This window comes from Megalobrama amblycephala, linkage group LG24 (assembly GCF_018812025.1).
Source record: "Megalobrama amblycephala isolate DHTTF-2021 linkage group LG24, ASM1881202v1, whole genome shotgun sequence".
Taxonomy (NCBI): domain Eukaryota; kingdom Metazoa; phylum Chordata; class Actinopteri; order Cypriniformes; family Xenocyprididae; genus Megalobrama; species Megalobrama amblycephala.
Window position 1 is genome coordinate 11,240,196 of NC_063067.1, and position 26,014 is coordinate 11,266,209.

A 26,014-nucleotide genomic window follows, 5' to 3' on the forward strand; every position below is an offset into this window, starting at 1 on the left:
GCTGTACATTATTCACATTTCCTTTAAGAATATCCATCAATCTCTCACTGTGGTGTCAAAAAATATACATGGTTTTATTACTTTGGCATAGAGGAAAAATGGTCAAAATCACATTTTCTGATGTTACTTTTCAAACATGGCCCTTTTTACATATAAACAGCTAAATACTTATTTATACGTAGTGAACAAATAAATACAAATACAGAATGGTTATGACAGTCTTCAAATTATGTACAACAATAAGAGATGCACTTATAATTATAAGGCTTTTAAGGTAACTGTTATGTATACAGCGTTTCTCATAACAACAAATTCAAACAGGAAAATACTACCTCTCTGCATCTGGACAGCAGAGTAGGGGTACGTGAGCTCGGACTCGAGTCCAACTTGTCATGGACTCGGATGCATTTTTACTCTCAAAAAAAGTGTTTGTGTTTTTAAATCTTGCCAGTTTTAAGTGATTTTACATTGTCAAAAGCAATAATATGCAAAAGGTAACTGAATTCAGTAGGTTACTTGCACACTGTCTGAAACATTGCATACACCTGAATGCATTTTCGACTTTGGGTTTAGTTGCTATCTTTCAGCGCATATCCGGGAAGAGCACATCCACATTCTGACTAGCATGTATCGTAGTTCAAGTTCACTTGTGCATTCGAGTCATTTGTGCAGATATAACATTATATTATAAGTTTAGATATAAGCAGATATAAGTTTATCGGTTATTGGCTTTCAAATATAAAGAATTATCGGTTATCGTATTGGCCAAAATTTTCATATCAGGGCATTCCCTGATAACTTAATGACTTACAGAAATATTTAGTTGAACTCGAGCTCTTTTCGACTCGCATTTGAGTCCGACTCGGCCCCTTTTGGACTTGACTAGGACTCTAATAAGTTGGACTCGAACCCTACTCTACTGGACAGATCTCCACGCTACTGTTAGTGACTCGTATTCCATACCAGCCTGCCCAGAACTGTGTATCCTTCCCACCGTGAGTGAAACAGATAAACCGAACCCCAGGTCCGTAATCCTTAAAGACGTGAGTCATCTGAAATAATTAAAAAATATATATACAGTAAGAATGGCACAGTTATTTGATAAGATTCGATTGTTAATTTTCTTTTCTTCTACTCACTTCACACCACTGCTGATCGTTCCACTGTTGAAAGAAAACTTTCTCAGGCTCAAAGGTGCTGATGGGTTTCTTCTTCTGATCAAGCAACTCTACACAGATCTGATACTCACTCCCACAATCACAGCGCGGGGCATACCTGCACCAGACAAAACATTCGCAAATCATACTTTAACTGGTTTAATAAATAAACCACGGATACGGTAACACGAAATGAGAGTTTGAGCGACGTTTACCAGTCTGATATTTTGATATGAGGTTGCACTTGATCCATGAAAGCAGCATTATAACCTTCTTTCTTCAAATCAATCAGCTGCTGCTTCAAACATAAACTGAGGACAACGTTTATGTGTCATTGTGTTTAAACTGAATGAAAATTGTATTTTAATGCAAATAATTTCAGTTTGAATTTTCACCTGAAGAATAGTCATATCAAACTTACTGGTAAGAGGTGACAAAGTATTTTGGGACTGTGTGATTTGGGATTTCTGTAGAATTATCTTCCACTGTCCAGTAGTCACCACCATTCTGTACAATCGTCCATCCATTGAACTCATCTAATCAGACCACCAGAGACGAGAACATTACATCAATTGAGCAATTGACATTATTGGCATCACATTTCCAGGAGGCAAATACAGCGTTAGTTCACCCAAAAATGAAAATTCTGTCATTAATTACTCACCCTCATGTCATTCCACACCCATAAGACCTTCGTTCATTGTTCAGAACACAAATTAAGATATTTTTGTTGAAATCCGATGGCTCAGTGAGGCCCGCATAGCCAATGGATCTTGAGAGAGGAAGTGTCATTGCTGGCTATGCAGGCCTCACTGAGCCATCGGATTTCAACAAAAATATCTTAATTTGTGTTCTGAAGATGAACGAAGGTCTTATGGGTGTGGAATGACATGAGGTGACATTTGGGTGAACTAACCCTTTAATGTTTTGTTTTACTTTTATTACAACAGAAGTACCAGAGGTTCATATGAGCCTATATAGATATAAGAGCCCTTGAATATTGTCTTGGACAATGGGGGCCTTGGAGTAAAGCATATTAAGACTAGGTCCCCCTTGGACGTTTTTTGTTCCAAATATTGAAATATTGAGCTACCCATAAATGTCTGTAATCTGTATAACCAACATTTGCTTTGAGCCATTAAACTTAACGTAACGTTGAACAACAAAAGTAAAATAAAATTGGTATTGATTTTGCAATACCAAATCATAGTGGTAATCTTTCAAAAAAAATTTAATAAAATGGGTATTCATTTTAAGATTTACTAAAGATTACATTTAACAGTGTTATTAAATTATTAGTGTTTTTAAAAAATAACTTTAAGCGTTAGATGACAGCAAAGGTGATCCAAATATAAAAATATAGGAAATGAGAATAAACAATTACATGTCGATATCGACCAATACTGATCATTTCAAAAATTCTCTAATTTATGATTTTATGAATATGAATATGAATTTATGACAAAAATTTCTCTAATAATTACAATGATAACTGATGTAACAGATAATGTACAATCAGCTGGTCAGGTGACATTATCTGTTAAAACAAAGAGTCTGGAACACGTGAAGATGAAAATACAATTGTTGAGGAATATCAATACAGTGCTGCCTTAAAACATTACTTATTTTTTGGTCCAGTGGCTCACCTTCCGCTCTGGGATTCTTGAGCAAGTTCCGTCGTTTCTTAGCAAGAAAGTAAAACAGGCGCCAGTCCTCTGGGGTTCTGGAAGCATCACAGGGCTGGATCTCCTCTCTCCGACAGCGCTCTCTCCAGTGTGAAGCACTGTCCACCAGCTCCTTCCACTCACGACACACCAGCCGACAGACTCGCACCACCTGATGTGCAGGCAGGTTCAGTAGGATCTCCTCAACCACAGCTAGAGGAACATCTGGAACATCTGCCTGCAGAACTGTGCACTGACAGAGGAAGAAAGATTACATTTCAATTTGGAAGATCCAGCTGTGGAACATGGTTGCAGGTTGTTAGTTGGTCACTACCATCAGCTACCATCCCACCATTTTAAGGTATCTGGTTTATTGCTGGTCCACGTTATCATATGATGCTAATTCTCTATGACAACTGGCTATAACTGAAACCAAGAACTCAAAAACTTACCGAGTCTGATCTGGGTTCAAAATCCCTCGAAGTATCATGAATGTGTCCGCTCTGTGAAAGACCCATTCTTGTTTTTGTGATATGACATTTGAAGTCACGTCTGGACCTGCGTGCAAGAACCATAGACTGTAAAAAAAAAATAGGTAAGAACACGGAAGTTGCTGTTGACAGACAGTGAATAAAACGAAACACAAATAATAGTAGCTACCTTCGCTTTAGTTAAATATGTCAGACGTCGTTCTTCTAACCAGCGATAACGACTCCTATTGCACATGCAGCGGCATTCTAGACTTCAAATCCCGCTGAATCAGTATGGTATAATCCTTACAATCACATTCCAAATCGAAAGTACTATTTCGCCCACCTTTGGGGTGTTGTCACACGGGAATAGGTGTTTTTCAACCTCTTTACCTGATTTGCTCAAATCGAGTGGGATATTTCCGGAAAAACAATAAGAGATATGTATTGTATATGAATGTAAGTGTATTGTTTAAGTTGTTTAACGTTTCTTTTGTGTGAATGTGCTTGCTAGCTCGTTGTAAAAAGCTCCAAGCAATCTTTCTAGCGATAACTATTATTAGCTAACATTCGCTATTCTATTTGATGTATCTGTTAGTCACTTGATTTGTTTTAGTTTTAGGCTACAGTGACTGTGGTCAATAAAATGATTATAAAGTTTAAAGTCTTCAGAGTCATCATTTCAGGTTAACACATTTTTTTTTTTTTTTTTTTTTTAAGTTTACACAAGGTCAGTAGGCTAAGTAGTCTTATGAATGCATATAAAGCTTATACAATATACGCTGAGGCAGTCATGTGTTTCTGTGTGGTTAATAGTAGGGGTGTAACAATACATCGATATATATCGATACATCGATCTAATGTCTAACGATCCGATGCATCGATGCAATGCGTAAAAAATCGATACCTGTGGGCTATTTATAGAGGCACCTTTGTTTTAACATTCTCCACATTTTCACACAATATCAGTCTATGCATTATCGCCAACGCATGCATTCTCATTTAAACTACCTTTCAGAACTTGTGAAAGAAACTCGGGACAGTAGATGGAACTGCTGAATCTTCACGAAAGTTTATAATTTGCTTATGTTTAAAGCCTTGCAAACAGTGCGCACACATCTCAAACGGTGTCCGTTAGATCACAGCACTGGAGAATAGAGTGCTATGAATCGTTCTTCACAGACACAGTAACTTAAATTAAAACTGTTCAAAGAATATGGTCAATAAACTGCCGCATAAGAGCGCCACGCGCTGTTACTCTGTGTTGCTTCAAGCACATCATTCTGCACACGGGATGTGCATAAGTGCTTTGTGCCGCTCTGTATTGGAGCCTTTATAATAAATTTGCACAATGAAAGAATATTAATAGCCTATATTGTTTTGTCCTACCTTTAATATGTTGTTGCTTCATTAAAAACATGCACTATACATTTAAAAGAAATGTCTTTTAATTATGCGTGTGTGTGTGTGTGTGTGTGTGTATTCCTTGTTTATCAGTTTTTTGACATTACACATTTTAGCACAGAACTAAAATACTTTCTTGACTGTTGTCATGTCATAAGGTGTCATTAAGTTACTGTGTGAATTTTTATTTGTGGATGTCCCAATCAGGGTTCAGCTGTGAAATTTTGAAATAAATGTTTGTTATATATTTTGGTTAAGTTAATAAAAATTTAACTGGTTGTGTAAAATAGGCTCAAAATATCGAAATATTAATAATAATCGAATCGTAATCGTATCGCAGAACTTTTTGACGTATCGGAAAATATTGAATCGCTGGCAATGAGAATCGATATTGTATCGAATCGTGATGAACTGTCCGATTTACACCCCTAGTTGATAGCCTATAAAAAACAATTAGGCTACACTTAAAATTAAAGTTAATTATATCACAAGCACTGTCTAGCCTACGTATTCTCTCTGCTTGATATAGTGCAGTGGTTATAGGCTATCATTTTAATATTATATATATAATATATATAATACTATATAGCTTTTATGACGAAGGTTTACAATATGCACGTGAAATTTGGCATGCGAGAGATTAAATAAAATAGGCTGTTGATCGCGTGCCACTGGTTGTGTTCTTCTGCGTTAGCTATTCATATTGAAGAGCATCAATTATTAAACAAGACTAGTAGCACAAGAAGGCGATCTAGCCTTAAGAAACTATTTGAGGTGAAAAAATACCGTAGTAATTTATAGTAAATACTATAGTGTTTTGAACCATACTTGAATTAATTTGTTGTGGTAATTAAATAGGCTATTGCTGTGGTAATATAACAACTATATATAAACAAATTACGTTACCCAATACTGTGCTAAGTTTTCTTTAAACTATATTATATTACAATACACGCAGTTTACTGCATTAAAAACTAAAGTACTACAGCCTATGCTGTAGCATTCATTAACAATAAAGTGTTGTAAATACTATAATATACAGTAGGCTATACTACAATTTACTGGTTCAAAAACACTATATACTATCAATTACTATAGTATTTTTACACCCCATGCATGTCCAACCAAATGACGCCGATCGGATAAGTTCAGACAAATGACTACTTGTCTATGTAAAATATATAGCCATTGTGACAAAATTACATCCCGTGTCATTATAATTCGTAGGCTAGTTTATGCAAAATAATAATAATAAAATAAATAAATAACTAGCACTAAAAAAACGGAGTAGGCTAATAAAACTTGCATAAATCATAGGCTATATTTCGCCCTCTCGAGCTATAAGCTACAGGTCCTGTAAAATAGGCCTAGTTAATTCTCTTCAAAATAAAATGAATGTATTATAGTAAAATGTTTCCATATATCTAGGCAGGCACTCGGGAAAAACGCAGTTTCCCTGTTACGGAAGTCAAGCATGCAGCAATATTTTATTTATTTTTTTTCATTATCTCGACATAATTGTTTCTCGGGATCTAAACATTAAAAAAGTAGTTGTGATCATAAGAAAACAAGAAAAAAAATAAAATAATAATGAATAGCCTTTCAGGCTTCCGTACTTTAAAAAAAAAAAAAAAACGCCTATACCGGCTTCCGTACTTTTTTGGTTGGATCGTTATAAACACCTCTCTCAGTTAGAAAACACCCCAAAATTGGGAGACGCCCCTCTTTTGTTCCGCAGAGACCTATACTTGAAAGAACCTGCTGCATGACTGGATTTTATAGGGCAACTGCGAAAACGTGATCCATGGATGCTGACATGCACCCAGGAATCCTGTTTCCTGACATTTATATGTGCCTGTCAAATGAAGTGTACTTTCCAAGGCTGTGTGTTTGACTGCTCGTACACTAGCGTATGTGAAAAGAAAAAAAAAAAAGTGTAGCCTACCTAGGACTTTAGCCACTGTCTTCAGTTAGACCGGGTTCTTTGACAAAAAGTTACACGATTTTCAAGCAATAAAAGTCACTATTAAAGATATTAAGTTCAATGTGCTGTCAGTAAAACAAAATGTAAATTAAATGTAAATGTCACCATATATCCTTTAGCCTACTAGATAAATTACATTAATGCATATAGTGCAAACTGCTGCTGTTTTGTCTCTTGTATCCAAGGCCCAGGTCTTCAAATTTTATTTCATAATTAAGCTTCAATGTGATTTGAGGTGGAATCATTTATTGGATTCAAGTAATTCATCATCTCTTTTGCAGTTCATGTCTCTCTGCAGCTGGGCAGATCTCCACACTACTGTTAGTGACCCGTATTCCATAATGGCCTGCCCAAAGCTGTCTATCCTTCCCTCCATGAGTGAAACGAATAAACCGAACTCCAGGTCCATAATTCTTGAAGACGTGTGTCATCTGAAATAAAGCAGAACAAACACAGGGTTTGACTATTAGTTTGATTACAGGAGAATAACTGGACTGTCTGTATTATTCTACTCACTTGACACCACGGCTCACTGTTCCCATAGTCAAATATAACTTTCTCAGGCTGAAAGGTCCTGATGGTTTTTTTCCTCCGATCAAGCAACTCTACACAGATCTGATACTCACTTCCACAATCAGAGCGTGCCGTATACCTGTACCAGAAGAGATGATTTTACCTAACACTGGTTAGGCTACTGTGTACTGTTCTTTTTTCTTCTTTTTTTTTACATAAAATTACTATTGTGCAGATTCTTCCAATAAAAAGAACCGTCCATAACATAAATGTAATATACACATATGAACATATAACATATTACTTATGATGAGCATAACACATGTGACCCAGATGGACAGGTTATTCACAAAAAAATAATCTAAAAAAAAATTAAATTCACCACCTAAGATACTGTACCATAAAATAAGAGTTTCACAAAAGCTCACCAGTCTGATATTTTGATATGAGGTTGCAGTTGATCCATGAAAGCAGCACTATAACCTTTTTTCTTCAAATCAATCAGCTGCTGCTTCAAACATAACCTGAGGACAAAGTTTATTAATGTGTGGATTGGCTTGATGATTGATTTATTTTCATATTTGAACATCCAGTGAAATGAAATGAGCTCAAAACTTTCTTGAAGGATCTAAAATATCAAACGCACATATAGGATGTCACAAAACATTTGGTGACGGTGTTGTCTGGAAATGCACGTATATTTCCGTGTGCTTCCCAGCGGTCACCACCATTCTGTATAAGATTCCAGCCTTGAAGTCCATCTAATAAGAACATAACAGAAGAGACATTAGCTGAAGTATAAATTCACTTTTTTATAGTGACACTTATTTATATACAGCACTACTCACACTACTGTACTCACAGCCTACTCTTCATTGTACTATATTAAGTGACTCACCGTCAGCACTGGGATTCTTGAGCAAGTTCCGTCGTTTCTTAGTAAGAAAGTAAAACAGGCGCCAGTCCTCTGGGGTTCTGGAAGCATCACAGGGCTGGATCCCCTCTCTCCGACAGCGCTCTCTCCAGTGTGAGGCACTGTCCACCAGCTCCTTCCACTCACGGCACACCAGCCGACAGACTCGCACCACCTGATGTGCAGGCAGGTTCAGTAGGATCTCCTCAACCACAGCCAGAGGAACATCTGGAACATCTGCCTGCAGAGCTGTGCACTGACAGAGGAACAAAGATTAGCTTTCAACTTAGAAGATCCAGCTGAGGAACATAATTACTGGTTGTTAGTTGTCACTACCATCAGCTACCATCCCACCATTTTAAGATGGTATTGCTGGTCCACGTTATCATATGATGCTAATTCTAACTGGCTATAACTGAAACCAAGAACTCAAAAACTTACCTTGTCTGATCTGGGTTCAAAGTCCCTCGAAGTAACATGAATGTGCCAGCTTTGTGAATGAGCCATTCTTGTTTATGTGATATGACATTTGATTTCTATTGTCACTTATGCGCGTCGCTTGTGTGAGAACAAGTTGCGTTTCAAAGTCTGACAGTGTTACAGTGAATAAAATGAAACGCTAATAATAGTAACGTTAGCTGCCTTCTCATTAGTTATATGTCAGACGAGCGATAACGACTCTTATTGCAGCAACACTCAGTGGCTCACTACCGGCTGACGCTTTCAGCAGATCCATTATATATACTTCTTTTCAGATTAGATATCCCATTACTAGTCACAAGCAGCAGCATTCTAGACTTCAGAACCCGCTGAATCAGTATAATCCTTATAATCACATTCCAAATCGAAAGTACTATTACCGTAAGCGTCATAGCCTCGCCCACAACTCTGACGAAGGCATTATGAGTGCTTCATCCGAAATCACAAACTTCCCTACTGGGCTACCACCAGGGCCGGACCTAGCATTTTCGAGGCCCTAAGCAGATTTTCAAAAGGGACAGTCATCATACTTGTTTATTACCGCAGTATGGATGAGACTGACACTGTTTACATTGGCACAGCGCTCATGAGCAACGGTGTCTTGTTAAAACAGTGCTGATATTAAAGATAGCAAATGCAATAATACATTTCTATTTATTTCGAAATAAATACTTTTGGACCATTTGAGAACATTAATTGGAGATTGATAACAAATATTGTATAAATAATAAAGTTAATGAAATATACTTTAAAATTATACATAGGCTATAATTAATCCAACAAACCAGTTCCTAAAAAGCTATAAAAAATAATCTTTCTGAATCTTGTGCATTTTGTAAAATGGCGTCACAGACTGTGATGTGCCGTTTGACACCGAAACCAAAGAGCTTAGAAACCAAGAGGCGACACTTTGATTTGGGTAACAGCCACTAGATGGCGCTCCGGTAGCGCGGCCGCCATTATGGGGTGAAAATACTAACTGGACCATAGAATCCTTTCATTGCCAAATCAGAAGCGCAATAGAATATATATTTTTTTAAATTAAGTCACCAGTAATTGTATGGCTCCTACACTTGTATTGTTTGTCTTATCTATGTTTTATTTTACCAGTTGTGGAATCCAAGCCATTCAACCAGTAACGTAGTTAGCCTACTTTATTGAGTATTTCCATTTTATGCATCTTTACACATTTATTAATAGTAAATGTATAATTAATAAATTTAAGATCATCACGTTTGCAGCAAACAATAATAATATCTAGGTCTGAATTGAAATATGGCCGAATTTGGCGGAATTTATCCGCCAGTTCGCTCTTATTATAAAACATTATTACAAGCTAACGGTCGTGAATCAAGACAAGATAATTAGATAGTTTTGAACACTGGCTGGTTATGTACTTGTTCAAAAGTTGATTTTTAACCAAAAAAAGTTGCGGGCTGCAGCTTTAAAAGTTTTGATTTAATTAATGATAATGACCCTGTTTCAAACATGATTATTATTATTGTTTTGTTTAATATTTGGATTTTTTTCTTCAAATGATCAATGTTCAAATATGTCCTGGTGGAAAGATCTGAAAAAAGAACATCATTTATTTGAAATAGAAATCTTTTGTAACATTATAAATGTCTTTGCTGTCACTTTTGATCAATTTAATGCATCCTTTGCTGAATAAAGGTATTAATTTCTTAAAACCCTAAACTTTTGAATAGTAGATGGGCGAATTTACATTTCAGTACACCTAAAAATTAGAGAAAAGTAGTTACAGCATGATAAATATATTTTAATACAGTATATATATCTAAAGCTATCCTTTAAAACTAGAATGTTTACTTTTATTTATTTATTTTTTTTAAAAATATTATTTGTGAGAAATAAAATATCCAGGAACACACCAAGAGAAAAAAAGAAAGACAAACAGAGATTGGATGCCATGTATATGTTTTATAAATATAAAATATTTTTTCTATTGTAGTCTCTGTACTGAACATATTTAAATGTGACATACATTAACAATAAATACACTGACCTTTTTGTTTTACAAATTGTGCGAGCTGTATAGTTAAAAGTTTAACTTAACAGTCTTTGGCCCGGTTTCACAGACAGGGCTTAGACTAAGCCAGGATTAGGCATTAGTTCAATTTAGGATATTTAAGTAGCTTTCATAAACATACCCTAGAAAAAAAAAAAAAACATTACTGGTGTGCATCTTGAACCCAAACAAATGGCTCTGACATATTCTAAGATGTCAATACAAGTTGCTTTCAGTTAAAACAGCTCAAACATGCATTTTAGTCTAGGACTAGCTTAATCCTTGTCTGTGAAACCAGGGGTTTATTAGATAAAAAAATAAGCACAGGTGCATTTATACGGAGGACTAGGTGTGCCACTTAAATCAATCATCAATTTATACACTGAAAAATAAAAATATAAATAAACTGCATTATAAATTTACCAAAAATTGCATTTTTCAAGCTTTCGCCAAATACATTTGTCAATCAAGTTAAAAACTATCATTGGACGGTTGATTACACAGAAATAACCACTGAACATGACACTCCTAGTTCTCTATACACATCCCTTTTTTTGCACAGCGAACAGATTCTTCTTGATTTGCAGCAGCTGCATCTCTGCAGAACCAGACGCCATCACTGCTTCTTACTGAACTGCTCCAGTGCTTTACTGACTAGATCAGAGGTGATCGCATTACGAACCCACACGCAGTGAACACCTGAAAGAGCGGGAAACAGCTGGTGAATCAACCGAACGAACAGTCTCCAACTTTCATCACACAGTTCCAGATCTCTGAAGCAGTTATAAAGGTTTGTGGCGGAGAATAAGCCAAGACCTACCTAGCTTTCCAACCTCCACGATGTTCCTATCCTCATCATCAAAGAACATCATGTCAGAAAACTGGACGCCACTGTCAGCTTTCAGCCTGGAGACAGAAGAGACAGAACAACAGTTGTCAGATGGTTGAAGGTAGACACACACACACACACACACACACACACACACACACACACACACACACACGTTGGTACATCTTTCATAATGAGGACATTCGATAGACGTAACGGTTTTCATATTGAGCTATCCCCTAACTATGGAAGCTTGTTTCCACCACTGAATAAAAAATAAAAAAGATAATTGTGAATTTTTATCTCCCAATCAAGATATAAATTGCAATTGCAAGAAATAAAGTCAGAATTCTTTTCTCAGAATTGTGAGTTTATATCTCAATTCGGACTTTATAACTCACAATTGCAACTATTTCATGCAATTTTGAGTTTATAACTCATAATTGCTACTATTTATGACACAATTCTGACTTTATCACACAATTGCGAATTTATAACTCATAATTGTGACTTTATCTCACGCAATTGCAACTTTATCACACAATTCTGACTATATCATGCAATTCTGACTCACAATTGTGACTATTTTATGCAATTTTGAGTTTACAGTATAACTTATAATTTATCACAAAATTGCTACTATTGCGACTTTTTTTATCACTACTATTTATCACGCAATTCTGACTATATAACGCAATTGTGACTTTATAACTTGTAATTGCGACTTTATATCATGCAATTCTGACTTTCTAACTCGTAATTGCAACTTTATATCATGAAATTCTGACTTTCTAACTCGTAATTGCGACTTTATATCATGAAATTCTGACTTTCTAACACGTAATTGCAACTTTATATCATGAAATTTTGACTTTCTAACTCGTAATTGCAACTTTATATCACACAATTCTGACTTTCTAACTCGTAATTGCAACTTTATATCATGAAATTTTGACTTTCTAACTCGTAATTGCGAGTTTATATCATGAAATTTTGACTTTATAACTCGTAATTGCGACTTTATATCATGAAATTCTGTAATTGCAACTTTAACTCGTAATTAATTGCAACTTTATATCATGAAATTCTGACTTTATAACTCGTAATTGCGACTTTATATCATGAAATTCTGACTTTCTAACTCGTAATTGCGACTTTATATCATGAAATTCTGACTTTCTAACTCGTAATTGCGACTTTATATCATGAAATTCTGACTTTATAACTCGTAATTGCAACTTTATATCACACAATTCTGACTTTATAACTCGTAATTGCAACTTTATATCATGAAATTCTGACTTTCTAACTCGTAATTGCGACTTTATATCATGAAATTCTGACTTTCTAACTCGTAATTGCGACTTTATATCATGAAATTCTGACTTTCTAACTCGTAATTGCAACTTTATATCACACAATTCTGACTTTCTAACTCGTAATTGCAACTTTATATCACACAATTCTGACTTTCTAACTCGTAATTGCAACTTTATATCACACAATTCTGACTTTCTAACTCGTAATTGCAACTTTATATCACACAATTCTGACTTTCTAACTCGTAATTGCAACTTTATATCACACAATTCTGACTTTCTAACTCGTAATTGCAACTTTATATCATGAAATTTTGACTTTCTAACTCGTAATTGCGACTTTATATCATGAAATTCTGACTTTCTAACTCGTAATTGCGACTTTATATCATGAAATTCTGACTTTCTAACTCGTAATTGCGACTTTATATCATGAAATTCTGACTTTCTAACTCGTAATTGCGACTTTATATCATGAAATTCTGACTTTCTAACTCGTAATTGCAACTTTATATCATGAACTTTTCTATATCACTTTATATCAATTCTGACTTTATAACTCGTAATTGCAACTTTATATCACACAATTCTGACTTTATAACTCGTAATTGCGACTTTATATCATGAAATTCTGACTTTCTAACTCGTAATTGCGACTTTATATCATGAAATTCTGACTTTCTAACTCGTAATTGCGACTTTATATCATGAAATTCTGACTTTCTAACTCGTAATTGCGACTTTATATCACGAAATTCTGACTTTCTAACTCGTAATTGCAACTTTATATCACACAATTCTGACTTTATAACTCGTAATTGCAACTTTATATCACACAATTCTGACTTTCTAACTCGTAATTGCAACTTTATATCATGCAATTCTGACTTTCTAACTTGTAATTGCAACTTTATATCACACAATTCTGACTTTATAACTCATAATTGCGACAGAAAAGTCAGACTTGCAAATTGTAAACTCACAATTGCCAGAAAAAAAGTAAGAATTGTGAGAAAAAGAAAAAAAAAAAATCACAATTACCTGTTTTATTTTTTATTCAGTGGCGGAAACAAGCCTTCATACCTAACCCTAAATTTGCCCATCACATAAAACTTTCAGCATTTTTAAATTAATAAAAAAACACTTAAAATGTTTATTTAGCATTTTGCATTCAAAGGGTGTCGACATGTTCTCGTAAAAGACACACCACAGTATAAAGCCTGTGGTTCTCATAATGTAGGTCAAACCAGTACATGCATAGGCACGCACACACACCTCGTGAGCAAGATACCACGTGCAAAGACAGACACTGCACTATTTTGTCACGATTGTCACATTATTATAACAGAACTGTGAAATGACACAGTATAAGAATTTTTCCAAGGTATTCAGGGAGGTTGCTATGGGACTGATTACTGGCCAAATTCAAAAGAGTCCATCCTATACAGTACCTTTTAAAGTGAGTGACCTTTGACCCAGGGTAGATCTCCTTAAAGGAGATGTATTGGTTGAGTTTATAGAGTGAGAGCAGCTGATTGGCTCCTTCCGTCTCGCTGGTTCTTTGAAAAACAGAGAAAGAACACAGCTTTGATTTATGTATCAGATCAGAAGATATTTTCAGATTTGGAAGATCCTCTGAAATCTTACCGTGATGCAATGCCGATCTTGAATCCCTGACTGTGGAGTGAGCTCAGGATCTTTTCAGTATCGTGATAAATGGAAACCTTGGCACGTCTTGAATCCCGCACAGTGCCGCTGGAGTCAGTGTGTCAACAAAGAAACAACAACATTCTTATTCTTCTTTAAATAAAAAGAACAAACAATGAAATAACACTATAACTGAAGAAGACAAACCTGTCATCGATGTGAAAAGGTGGATCAACATGAGTGTCAACCCAGAATGGCCAGAGGGTGTAATCTGTTTAAACCAGAGAGAGAAAAAAAAGAAAATTATATATATACACACTACCAGTCAAAAGTTTGGAAACATGACTATTTTTAATGTTTTTGAATGAAGTCTCTTATGCTCATTAAGGCTGCATTTATTTCATAATAAATACAGAGAAAACAATAATACTGTGAAATATTATTACAATTTAAAATGATGGTTTTCTATTTTAATATACTTTAAAATATAATTTATTTCTGTGATGCAAAGCTGCATTTTCAGCATCATTACTCCAGTCTTCAGTGTCACATGATCCTTCAGAAATCATTCTAATATGATGATTTGATACTCAGTTACAGAAACATTTGTGCTGCTTAATAATTTTTTTTCAGGATTCATTGATGAATAAAAGATTAAAAAGAACAGCATTTATTCAAAATATAAATCTTTTCTAACAATATAAATCTTTACTCTCACTTTTTATCAATTTAACACATCCGTGCTGAATAAAAGTATTAATTTCTTTCAAAAAAAGAAAGAAAAAAATGACTGACCCCAAACTTTCGAATGGTAGTGTATATTGTTACAAAAGATTTCTATTTTAAATAAATGCTGATATTTTTTTTTTTTACTTTTTATTCATCAAAGAATCCTGAAAAAGTATCACAGGTTATAAAATAATATTAAGCAGCACAACTGTTTCCAACATTGATAATAAATCAGCATATTAGAATGATTTCTGAAGGGTCATGTGACACTGAAGACTGGAGTAATGATGCTGAAAATTCAGCTTTGATCACAGGAATAAATTACATTTTACAATATATTCACATAGTAAACAGTTATTTTAAATTGTAATAATATTTTACAATATTACTGTATACATTATCTTAATGAGCATAAGAGACTTCGTTCAAAAACATTAAAAATAGTAATGTTTCCAAACTTTTGACTGGTAGTGTAGCCTATATATATCACCCTTTTTATAAAAGGTAAGAATAGTTTTGACCATACATTGTATTTATAAACCACACATAGATACTACAGTTATTGTTAAAGCAGTAAAACTGTATTTTGGTATCAGTCACGCATGTATTGATGACATTATGAATCACAGGAAGAGTATTTATCTCATTTACTGAGGCTAATAAAACCACACTGTTATTCTAAAGTAAAACGCTAAACATTGACTGTGGAAACTTACCGAGGTCGAACACTATTAACTTCGGTTTGGACATCTTTGATTAGCGACTGACACGGAGAAAAACTTCACCGAAATCAAATAACATGGACAAAAAAAGAACAGATCTCTTTCGTTTACCGGTAATGCGGAAGTAGCGCCATGACGTCATCGAAACGTAGGTGGTTACGTGATTTTGATGTCTTCAAACCCAACTGTCTTCTGTGACAATAATAATAATAATAATAATAATAATAATAATAATAACCGTATAAAAGTATATTTCATACTTTATAATATAAAATTATTTAAGTTTATTAATAATGTCCATATATTTAGATACATATACATGTATGTATATTGAATTCAGAAAAAAAAAATCATTTAAACAAAATAAAGATTCTGAAAGCATTTGTTTGAAGTTTACATACATTTGTTATGGTTTAACAGAAGCAAAAAAAGAAAAAGAAAAAAAAAAGGCATATTATGAATAGTAAGTTTGTAAGTGACACAAGAAAATAAACAAAGCAAAATATAATGCTGATTTGTCTTCCTCTCTTAAGGTGTCCTTCATCACACTCAAAGCTTAAAGGGATAGTTCACCCAAAAATGAAAATTTGATGTTTATCTGCTTACCCCCAGGGCATCCAAAATGTAAGTGACTTTGTTTCTTCAGTAGAACACAAATGATGATTTTTAACTCCAACCGCTGTCGTCTGTCAGTCAAATAATGGGAGTGAATGGTCACACAATCTATAGACCCCTTAAAAGTTTGTAAACATTGCAACGTTTCCTGGTGGGCGGGGCTTAGCTGGAGGCAAAAAGAGGTGCTTCGCGCAATGTTGACAAGCGTAAGCTAGCACGTTTTAGGAGGGATTTATTAAACATGGATGCAGAAGAAGGTACGGAACTGTCCGAATATGTACAGTCACTGACTCTGCGGGACCGTGACAACTATTTTTTTAAATTAACTCTTGCGGGTGGAAGCAGGTTGCCCATAGACGTTGGAACAGGGGGGGCGGGGGGGGGGGGGGGCGGCCGCCCCCCCTCCCAGCAACAACAAAAACAAAGAAATTTCAAGTTTTTCAACTTCGAATCTCTTGTTGTCAGTTTCTGGTATCGTAGTGATGCGAAATATGACCAGGAGTTTACTCAGGGTGATTATTTTGACTTTATTTTGTATTTGAGCTGCGCGTCTTTGACGCGGTGTCTGTCAAAAATAGGCGAGGCGCCTATCTTTAGCGAAGTGGCGCGGCGAGCTTCTGTGACGCTTCTCAAACGCACCGCGGCGCGGCTGGTGTAAACACGAGCATTGACTAGAGTGGCCGCGAATCAGCTCCGGTAGCCGCGTAGCAGCCGTAACGCGCCGCACACGCGTGCAGTGTAAACGAGGCTTAACACGTACAGACTCCATGTAGGCCTATGATTCGCTCTTTTGTTGTTCTGTTTTCTTTCAGGATCAAAAATATAACAAATGAAAGCGTTTATCTGTATTTCCGACTGATGAGAACTATGCATATACATTCATAAATCAGTCAATTTTGTATTTTATTATGAGATATTTTATTCTAATGTGATCAGTGACTCAAGCACTGATGGACCAAAGAGCGCGCATTTCGACATTTGCAGTAAAAACTTGAAATATAAATTCTCAGAAAATGCATTTAATACCAATATATTGAAACGTCTGTTTATATGCTCCATTAATAAAGGAGTCCAGACATTGGAAAAATATCAGTCCACATGCGTTTTATATTTAATATGAGGGAAAAGACATGCATGCATGCGTGACACAAAAAAAAAATCTTTAACTTTTAGGTAGCAAAATATTTTTTAGTAATTCTGTCAATTACACTAAGGTTATTACATTGTCTGCTATATATTTGCTTCTTATTTATTAAATACGGGCAATTGATTGATAAAACATTGATCAAAATTAAGATACAATTTATACAAAACGAATATCTTTTAAAAAGAGTTTTATATAAAACAAAACTTAATGAAGTCGTCAAAATCATGTTTTACCAAAAACAGCGCCATTGCTAGGAGGGCGCCAGCGCCTCTGCCTTTCAGCGCCTATGCCTCGCGAGTGGATGATAGCCCTGAAGACGCCTAGCAATGATATACCTTTAATGGTAGTATACCTTTAGTTAAGTTATACCTTAAGAGTCTTCGTAGCGCGCTAAGAGACAATGTTATCGGGAAACGCAGCCCAGGTATGATGCGTTTCATGCGTAATGGAGATTCCAAAGCGCTCTTCTTTGGTCAGAACCATGGAGAGCGATCGCGGATAGGTCTGTCCTATGCACCGAAACTTTTAACAATGTAACAAAATATTTAAAGAGCATCAAGCTATTAAAATCTATATTATGCACAGATAATATAACAGTAGGCTATATTAGTCAATATTTTTTTATTAGGTTAAGCAGTGATTGGATAACGTTTTTTTTTTATTATTTAACATTTTTAATTTAAGGCCCACCCACAGTTGGTCTGGCCCATCCAAAACTGGAATCCTGGCGCCGTGCCTGGGCCACACTGAGCTGTGCGTAACGCCCACAGACGTGAAGTATGTCAGTTTTAACCTAACAGTAAATGGACAACAATGTATAGTTTGCTGCAACCACTGTTATAAATCCTAATTAATATGTTTTGAAGTCATGATGAATGTATTACTCTTGAGGGAAAGATTTCATTGAAAACTTTAGTTTTGAACCAAAAGTGCTGTTCCTTCTATTCTGGCAGCCAAAAACACAAGACGACATTTTACAGTCAAAACCTCAAACTTTTAGCGCGCCTGCTATGAGTTCTTCCTTATATTTTGCCTCCAGCTAGAGCAGTGACGTCACAGTGACGTAGGCGATTAAGGGGTCTATAAGAATATAGGCCTATTGTACGTTTTAATGGATCACGCTACAAACATAACGATCTTATAATACATGATGCATTGCTGTGTTATCACATAATTCCCACTTTTGGACACTTTTGCTTTAACGGACATTAGACAACACTGCAAAATCAAGCTGTTATATTCATATATTTATTGTCCAACATTCCCAATTTTTCTGATGCATGTCCTTAATTTAATTTCATATATTGGTAATAATTCAGTGTTTATAATGCTAATACTTGAACATCAAAGAATTTTAACCCAAACTGACTGGGTTCAGAGAGCAAAGGTTTTGTGAAAAAAGTGGAAGACTTAAACACAAAATGTGTAAAATAAACAGTTAAAAGGATTTGATGATCAGTAGTATTTTATTCTGTGTTGTCATCATTCAGGTTTTATTTCAGCTTTAATGTATGTTTTTTTAACAAAGCAGCTGATTTTGCCTTCACCCCAAAATGTCGGAAACGCAGGGCTGCTGCTGGGCGCCGGTGTTTCAATGGAACGGTCTATTGAGTGTCGCTTCTTGTTAGTGTATATTCTTTGCCGAAACGAAGCATTTCGCAGTGAAGCACTGTACCGGAGCTTGATTTGTTTTGTCATAACCACGTGATCTGTGACGTCCGAAGCTTCGTTTTTTTGCACACAACCACGTGACTGCTTCATATTCCGTTTCAAAAGCAGCGCGAAGTCGCGAACAAGCTTGCGCAGGTTTCGATAGCAATGCGATTCTTTGATGAGAATAAATCAGAATATGAATAAATATTTACATGTAGTTTTGTGCATGTTCAATTTGTATTTATCCTCAATTCACAAGCATTTCAACTGACCATTCCACAATAATCTTCATTTATTTTCATATATATATTCATATATGCAGGACCCTTATGAACTCGTAGGTTTAGGACTAAAACAAAAGCTTATATGAATAAGGCTGCATCCATGTGTTGATAGAAGCAGATTCATAAAAACTGCAGTAGGCTACAACACTGTCCACAAGTTAATTTGTCCCATTTCGTTTTATTCTCATTCATTCATATAAGTTCAATGACACGTGAAATATGTATATAGACTAAATACTTTTATTGACTTTTATGGTTTTGTAGCACAAACTGATTTATTATATGAAACAATCAAATAATGTCTGGATCGTCTGGGACGCAAAGGCAGCTTTTCCACCTTTTGACCACAAGATGTCGTTAGTGTGTACTGTGTTGAAAAGCTTCGAGTAATGAACTATTTTTCGGCACAATTTGATGAAAGCCTCAAACGCTTCAGAAAGCCTCGTTTTCCCATCACTACTGGAGATAAGAAGGAAACAGTAATGCTGGAGAATAGTCTTAACACAAAATGAAACCAGACAACGAGGGTATCCGAGGTGTGTGCTTAAGGTGAGTTAAAGGGATAGTTCACCCAAAAATGAAAATTTGATGTTTATCTGCTTACCCCCAGCGCATCCAAGATGTAGGTGACTTTGTTTCCTCAGTAGAACACAAATGATGATTTTTAACTCCAACCGTTGCCGTCTGTCATTCAAATAATGCTAGTCGATGGGAACTTCTACTATAAGAGTAAATAAAACTTGCATAGACAAGTCCAAATTAAACCCTGCGGCTCGTGACGACACATTGATGTCCTAAGACACGAAACGAGCGGTTTGTGCGAGAAACCGAACAGTATTTATATTATTTTTTAACTCTAATACACCACTATGTCCACTATGTGCAGCACTCGTTAGTAAGGTCTGATCGCGCTCTGACAGCGGCAGTAATGTCTCGCGCATATACTTCAATGAGTGCTAGACATCACTGCCGCTGTCAGAGCGCGATCAGACCAAACGAATCGAGTGATGAATGCAGTTGGACATAGGGGTGTTTTAGAGGTAAAAAATGATATAAATACTGTTCGGTTTCTCGCACAAACCGATCGTTTCGTGTCTTAGGACATCAATGTGTCGTCACGAGCCGCAGGGTTTAATTTGGACTTGTCTATGCAAGTTTTATTTACTCTTATAGTAGAAGTTCCCATCCACTAGCATTAGGGACTTTAAGCAACAGCCTCTGGTGGAACGGCAACGGCATTCTGGCGTTCTAGTGCGCATGCGCAACTTTAACTGCTACTTCGCGACGTTCTACTGTAACCGTCTACTACGCAAGAACAGCTGATTTGCCGTAGTCGCTACTACGTGACATATTAAGAAAGTTAATATTATGTTTTATGGTATGTGACATTGTAATTGTCTCTGTATATAAATAAATACACAAAGCAACCATTCTCTTGCTTTTTAAAATCAATTTCTTTCTTTGTATTTTGTCAAATGATTAAATTATCCCCTACGCCGTCCTCTTTACTGTTGCTTAGTGATTTTTGCGTTCTTTAGCTACAGCACTTAACCGTTTACTTCCGGCTGCCGTTGCCGTTCCATCAGCAGCTGTTGCTTAAAGTCCCTATTATTTGACTGACAGACGGCAACGGTTGGAGTTAAAAATCATCATTTGTGTTCTACTGAAGAAACAAAGTCACCTACACCTTGGATGCGCTGGGGGTAAGCAGATAAACATCAAATTTTCATTTTTGGGTGAACTATCCCTTTAATGAGGTGAATGGTGTTAGGTGTGGATCAAGGAGCATGATGGGAACTGACTGACCAGCAGACTCTTCAATCTTTTTTGTAGCGGACCCCGTCCGAATGATGGCCAAACTTTACTGCTGAGTTTCTTGAAGCTTTATTAAACATTAAACAACGATGAATGGCCTTTTAAACTTCAGAAATCACCGTAAGAGTTGAACAAAGTACAAAAAATACGTATTAATGTCTATTAATCCATATTTCTCCTTTCACATCATTTTCTGCACACACAATGAATCACACAAAATACTCAATATAACTAACAGCATACAAATATACACACCTTGTGCCTTTTCGGGGGGTGCTTTATAAATTGGAAAACTTTAAAAAGCTAAGATGAACCATAACAATGAGCGCGCTCTCCCGTTCAATGCTGTTGGAATCCTTTTTCAATCCGAAGACAGGAAAACCCGTCAAAATAAGAGTCCCCATTTTTTAAGACAGGTAGTGCAGACTTAATACATAATTAAACCCACTAAAATCAAAAATAAAGTACAAAAACAAATTAGAAGTTAAATTACAATAAGGTCTGTTACACTTTTTTATTATCATGTGAAAGCAGGATACAGTGGAAATAGAGAGCAAGAGCTTGCTGTGGAAACTGTGGATCATTGATCATTCCTTCAGCACAAAAATGCATTCAAAATGACTACTTGACATGAGGGTCATTTGTGTCAAATCAGACAAATTTCAGAAACTTCCCTGGCTCAAATTTTTTAATTTTTTTGTTAATATTATTTTCTGAAGAAAGACAATCATAGTGATGAAATCCAAAATATTAATCCATTATTTTGTTGGTTCAAAGTGACAATTTTCACCTGAGAAAGAAGAAATGTTTGTTAAGAACCAAAATCTAAAAGAATATCAAGATATCTTTAATACTTCTTGAGTTACGGTCACCGATATAATGCTACAAAGAATGCTAAAGTCAACAGATTTTACAAATCTCTGTGTAAAAATGAAATAAATGATGCTGCCATCTTTCTAAACTCATTTTTACCCCCTGTAATTTGGCTCCTCATCTCAGGGTGAAAATGATCACCTCCCTCTACAAAATAGTGGATTACTCAGTAAATAAACATCCATGGCATTTATGCATTTCTTTCAGCAGGAAAGAAATGTCAAAATAAAACATTTCAGCAGGGGACCTCTGGCTGAGTTGACACGGAATGACCCATGAATTCTGTTCCCACAATCGGCTAGGATTTTAAAACTTTAAAACTTTAGTTTGAGCCCGGCTAAGACACAACCACCGCCAAAACTCTATCAAACTGCAGGCCAATTTACATACTCTTTTCAAAACTGTAATACTAAGTTCAAAGCCTAATAATAAACATAATACAAAATTGAATAAGACAGCAATTTGCTACATTTCTACAGTATTACCATATTAATACCATATGAAATATATTCTGAAACTGAAGTACTATCAAAACAATTAGATGTAGCTGAACACCTACAAAGGTGTTCGTTTTTCGGTTTCATTACCTCCTATACAACGTCACTCTTCTGACCAGTTATAATGACTCTTAATGCAGCAGCACCCTAAACTGCTTCTAGAAAACTGGAATATGTCTTGTGGTGGAGAGTCTTGACGACAGACCTGTACTATGTACTTATGTTTTGTTTAATATTTCTACATATATCTTGTATCATATATATAAGTCTAAAGAGGTGAGCTCCTTATAAAAATGTTAAAACTTTAAAATGTTTTTACACCTAAATATAAGAAAAAACATTTTGACTTAAGTTTAAAATTATGTACACTCATATGAGATGAAGATATTTTATTAAAGCATCTTTAAACTGTTTAAACACAATAAGATGTGAAAGATACTCAATTCGAAATGTTTGTGACATATATTGTCATTGTTACATAAAATTGCTCATAACGTGATATTGTCACATGCAGCCTGTTTTGGTTTTGTTTTCTCTGTGTTATGTTCCTGTTTTCCCTGCCTGATTTTCTGGTTAGTTTTCTCATTTATTGCCCCTGATGCACACCTGTTCTGTTTTAGTTAATCATCGCATCTTCCTCTTTATGATGCGCCAAATGTTTTCTAAGGGTGAAAGATCTGGACTGCAGGCTGGCCATTTCAGTACCCAGATCCTTCTTCTACGCAGCCATGATGTTGTAATTGATGCAGTATGTGGTCTGGCATTGTCATGTTGGAAAATGCAAGGTCTTTCCTGAAAGAGACGACGTCTGGATGGGAGCATATGTTGTTCTAGAACTTGGATATACCTTTCAGCATTGATGGTGCCTTTCCAGATGTGTAAGCTGCCCATGCCACATGCGCTCATGCAACCCCATACCATCAGAGATGCAGGCTTCTGAACTGAGCGCTGATAACAACTTGGGTTGTCCTTGTCCTCTTTAGTCCGGATGACATGGCATCCCAGTTTTCCAAAAAGAACTTCAAATTTTGATTCGTCTGACCATAGAACAGTTTTCCACTTTGCCACAGTCCATTTTAAATGCGCCTTGGCCCAGAGAAAACGCCTGCGCTTCTGGATCATGTTTAGATATGGCTTCTTTTTTGACCTATAGAGTTTTAGCCGGCAACGGCAAATGGCACGTTGGATTGTGTTCACCGACAATGTTTTCTGGAAGTATTCCTGAGCCCATGTTGTGATTTCCATTACAGTAGCATTCCTGTATGTGATGCAGTGCCGTCTAAGGGCCCGAAGATCATGGGCATCCAGTATGGTTTTCCGGCCTTGACCCTTACGCACAGAGATTGTTCCAGATTCTCTAAATCTTTGGATGATATTATGCACTGTAGATGATGATAACTTCAAACTCTTTGCAATTTTTCTCTGAGAAACTCCTTTCTGATATTTTTCCACTATTTTTCGCTGCAGCATTGGGGGAATTGGTGTTCCTCTGCCCATCTTGACTTCTGAGAGACACTGCCACTCAGAGAGGCTTTTTATACCCAATCATGTTGCCAATTGACCTAATAAGTTGCAAACTGGTCCTCCAGCTGTTCCTTATATGTACATTTAACTTTTCCGGCCTCTTATTGCTACCTGTCCCAACTTTTTTGGAATGTGTAGCTCTCATGAAATCCAAAATGAGCCAATATTTGGCATGACATTTCAAAATGTCTCACTTTCAACATTTGATATGTTATCTATATTCTATTATGAATAAAATATATGAGATTTGTAAATTATTGCATTCCTTTTTTATTCACAATTTGTACAGTGTCCCAACTTTTTTGGAATCGGGTTTGTATATGTAGATTTTAGCTTAATAAAAAAATATTTTTTTAAAGGTGCCGTACAACGTCTTTTTAAAAGATGTGATATAAGTCTAAGGTGTCCCCTGAATGTGTCTGTGAAGTTTCAGCTCAAAATACCCCATAGATTTTTTTTAATTCATTTTTTTAATTGCCTATTTTGGGGCATCATTATAAATGCGCTGATTCAGGCTGCGCGGCCCCTTTAAATCTCATGCTCCCCTCCCCCGGAGCTCGCGCTTGCCTTAACCAGCATAAACAAAGTTCACACAGCTAATATAACCCTCAAAATGGATCTTTACAATGTGTTCGTTATGCAACATGTCTAATCGTGTAAGTATGGTATTTATTTGGATGTTTACATTTGATTCTGAATGAGTTTGATGGTGCTCCGTGGCTAAAGCTAACAATACACACTGTTGGAGAGATTTATAAAGAATAAAGTTGTGTTTATGAATTATACAGACTGCAAGTGTTTAAAAAATGAAAATAACGTCAGTCTTGTCTCTGTGAATATAGTAATAAACGATGGTAACGTTAACCACATTTAATAGTACATTAGCAAAATGCTAACAAAACATTTAGAAAGGCAATTTACAAATATCACTAAAAATATCATGTTATCATGGATCATGTCAGTCATTATTGCTCCATCTGCCATTTTTCGCTATTGTTCTTGCTTGCTTACCTACTCTGATGATTCAGCTGTGCACAGATCCAGACGTTAATACTGCCTGCCCTTGTCTAATGCCTTGAACATGAGCTGGCATATGCAAATATTGGGGGCGTACATATTATTTTTTACGTATTGTTACGTAACAGTCGGTGTTATGTTGAGATTCACCTGTTTTTTGGAGGTCTTTTAAACAAATGAGATTTATATAAGAAAGAGGAAACAATGGTGTTTGAGACTCACTGTATGTCATTTCCATGTACTGAACTCTTGTAATTTAAAGGGATAGTTCACCCAAAAATGAAAATTTGATGTTTATCTGCTTACCCCCAGGGCATCCAAGATATAGGTGACTTTTTTTCTTCAGTCGAACGCAAATTATGATTTTTAACTGCAACCGTTGCCGTCTGTCAGTCAAATAATAGCAGTGGATAGGAACTTCAACTATAACAGTAAATAAAACTTGCTTAGACAAATCCAAATTAAACCCTGCGGCTCGTGACGACACATTGATGTCTTAAGACACGAAACGTTCGGTTTGTGTGAGAAACCGAACAGTATTTATATCATTTTTTACCTCTAATACACCACTATGTCCAACTCCGTTCAGCTTCCGGTGTGTGAGGTCTGATCGCGCTCTGACAACGGAAGTGATGTCTCTCGCTCATTGAAGTATATGGGCGAGACATCACTTCCGTCGTCAGAACGCGTTTTTTGACCTCACTAACAGGAAGCTGAACGAAGTTGGAC

General features: G+C 35.9%; 3 protein-coding genes across 4 annotated transcripts; all 3 read right to left on the minus strand.

Annotated features, from left to right (window-relative positions):
- Positions 1-50: 50 nt before the first annotated feature.
- LOC125259705 (F-box only protein 44-like) lies at positions 51-4,645 on the minus strand. Of its 2 annotated transcripts, none has more exons than XM_048177578.1 (7): positions 3,482-4,645; positions 3,274-3,399; positions 2,804-3,074; positions 1,579-1,693; positions 1,373-1,468; positions 1,140-1,275; positions 51-1,052 (listed from the first exon to the last, which is right to left on the minus strand). In XM_048177578.1, the coding sequence occupies exons 1-7, from the start codon at positions 3,545-3,547 to the stop codon at positions 912-914; spliced, it is 951 nt and encodes a 316-aa protein (XP_048033535.1). In that variant the 5' UTR covers positions 3,548-4,645; the 3' UTR covers positions 51-911. The 2 variants fall into 2 exon arrangements, with proteins under 2 accessions (XP_048033535.1, XP_048033536.1); XM_048177579.1 differs by having other exon boundaries at positions 3,274-3,379; positions 3,482-4,641.
- Positions 4,646-6,908: 2,263 nt separating this feature from the next.
- Positions 6,909-9,118, minus strand: LOC125259707 (F-box only protein 44-like). The gene is made up of 6 exons (XM_048177581.1): positions 8,547-9,118; positions 8,091-8,361; positions 7,839-7,953; positions 7,621-7,716; positions 7,196-7,331; positions 6,909-7,110 (listed from the first exon to the last, which is right to left on the minus strand). The coding sequence occupies exons 1-6, from the start codon at positions 8,610-8,612 to the stop codon at positions 6,946-6,948; spliced, it is 849 nt and encodes a 282-aa protein (XP_048033538.1). The 5' UTR covers positions 8,613-9,118; the 3' UTR covers positions 6,909-6,945.
- A 1,388-nt stretch (positions 9,119-10,506) lies between these two features.
- Positions 10,507-16,012, minus strand: LOC125259711 (magnesium-dependent phosphatase 1-like). Its single transcript, XM_048177591.1, has 6 exons — positions 15,855-16,012; positions 14,617-14,680; positions 14,410-14,517; positions 14,214-14,321; positions 11,435-11,520; positions 10,507-11,313 (listed from the first exon to the last, which is right to left on the minus strand). Exons 1-6 carry the CDS (start codon positions 15,886-15,888, stop codon positions 11,231-11,233), a joined length of 483 nt encoding a protein of 160 aa, XP_048033548.1. The 5' UTR covers positions 15,889-16,012; the 3' UTR covers positions 10,507-11,230.
- Positions 16,013-26,014: the final 10,002 nt, after the last annotated feature.

What these genes read in the sequence shown, in the direction of transcription:
- LOC125259705 (XM_048177578.1), bottom strand. Translation starts at nt 3,547, where the DNA reads ATGTGCAATAGGAGTCGTTATCGCTGGTTAGAAGAACGACGTCTGACA. An exon ending in TTGAACCCAGATCAGACTCG is followed by an intron (nt 3,075 to 3,273) that starts GTAAGTTTTTGA and finishes TTCCTCTGTCAG; the next exon opens with TGCACAGTTCTGCAGGCAGA. An exon ending in CATATCAAAATATCAGACTG is followed by an intron (nt 1,276 to 1,372) that starts GTAAACGTCGCT and finishes TGTCTGGTGCAG; the next exon opens with GTATGCCCCGCGCTGTGATT.
- LOC125259707 (XM_048177581.1), bottom strand. Translation starts at nt 8,612, where the DNA reads ATGGCTCATTCACAAAGCTGGCACATTCATGTTACTTCGAGGGACTTT. An exon ending in TGTTTTGTGACATCCTATAT is followed by an intron (nt 7,717 to 7,838) that starts GTGCGTTTGATA and finishes CTTTGTCCTCAG; the next exon opens with GTTATGTTTGAAGCAGCAGC. An exon ending in CATATCAAAATATCAGACTG is followed by an intron (nt 7,332 to 7,620) that starts GTGAGCTTTTGT and finishes CTTCTGGTACAG; the next exon opens with GTATACGGCACGCTCTGATT.
- LOC125259711 (XM_048177591.1), bottom strand. Translation starts at nt 15,888, where the DNA reads ATGTCCAAACCGAAGTTAATAGTGTTCGACCTCG. An exon ending in CCTTTTCACATCGATGACAG is followed by an intron (nt 14,518 to 14,616) that starts GTTTGTCTTCTT and finishes CACTGACTCCAG; the next exon opens with CGGCACTGTGCGGGATTCAA. An exon ending in CGTGGAGGTTGGAAAGCTAG is followed by an intron (nt 11,314 to 11,434) that starts GTAGGTCTTGGC and finishes CCGCTCTTTCAG; the next exon opens with GTGTTCACTGCGTGTGGGTT.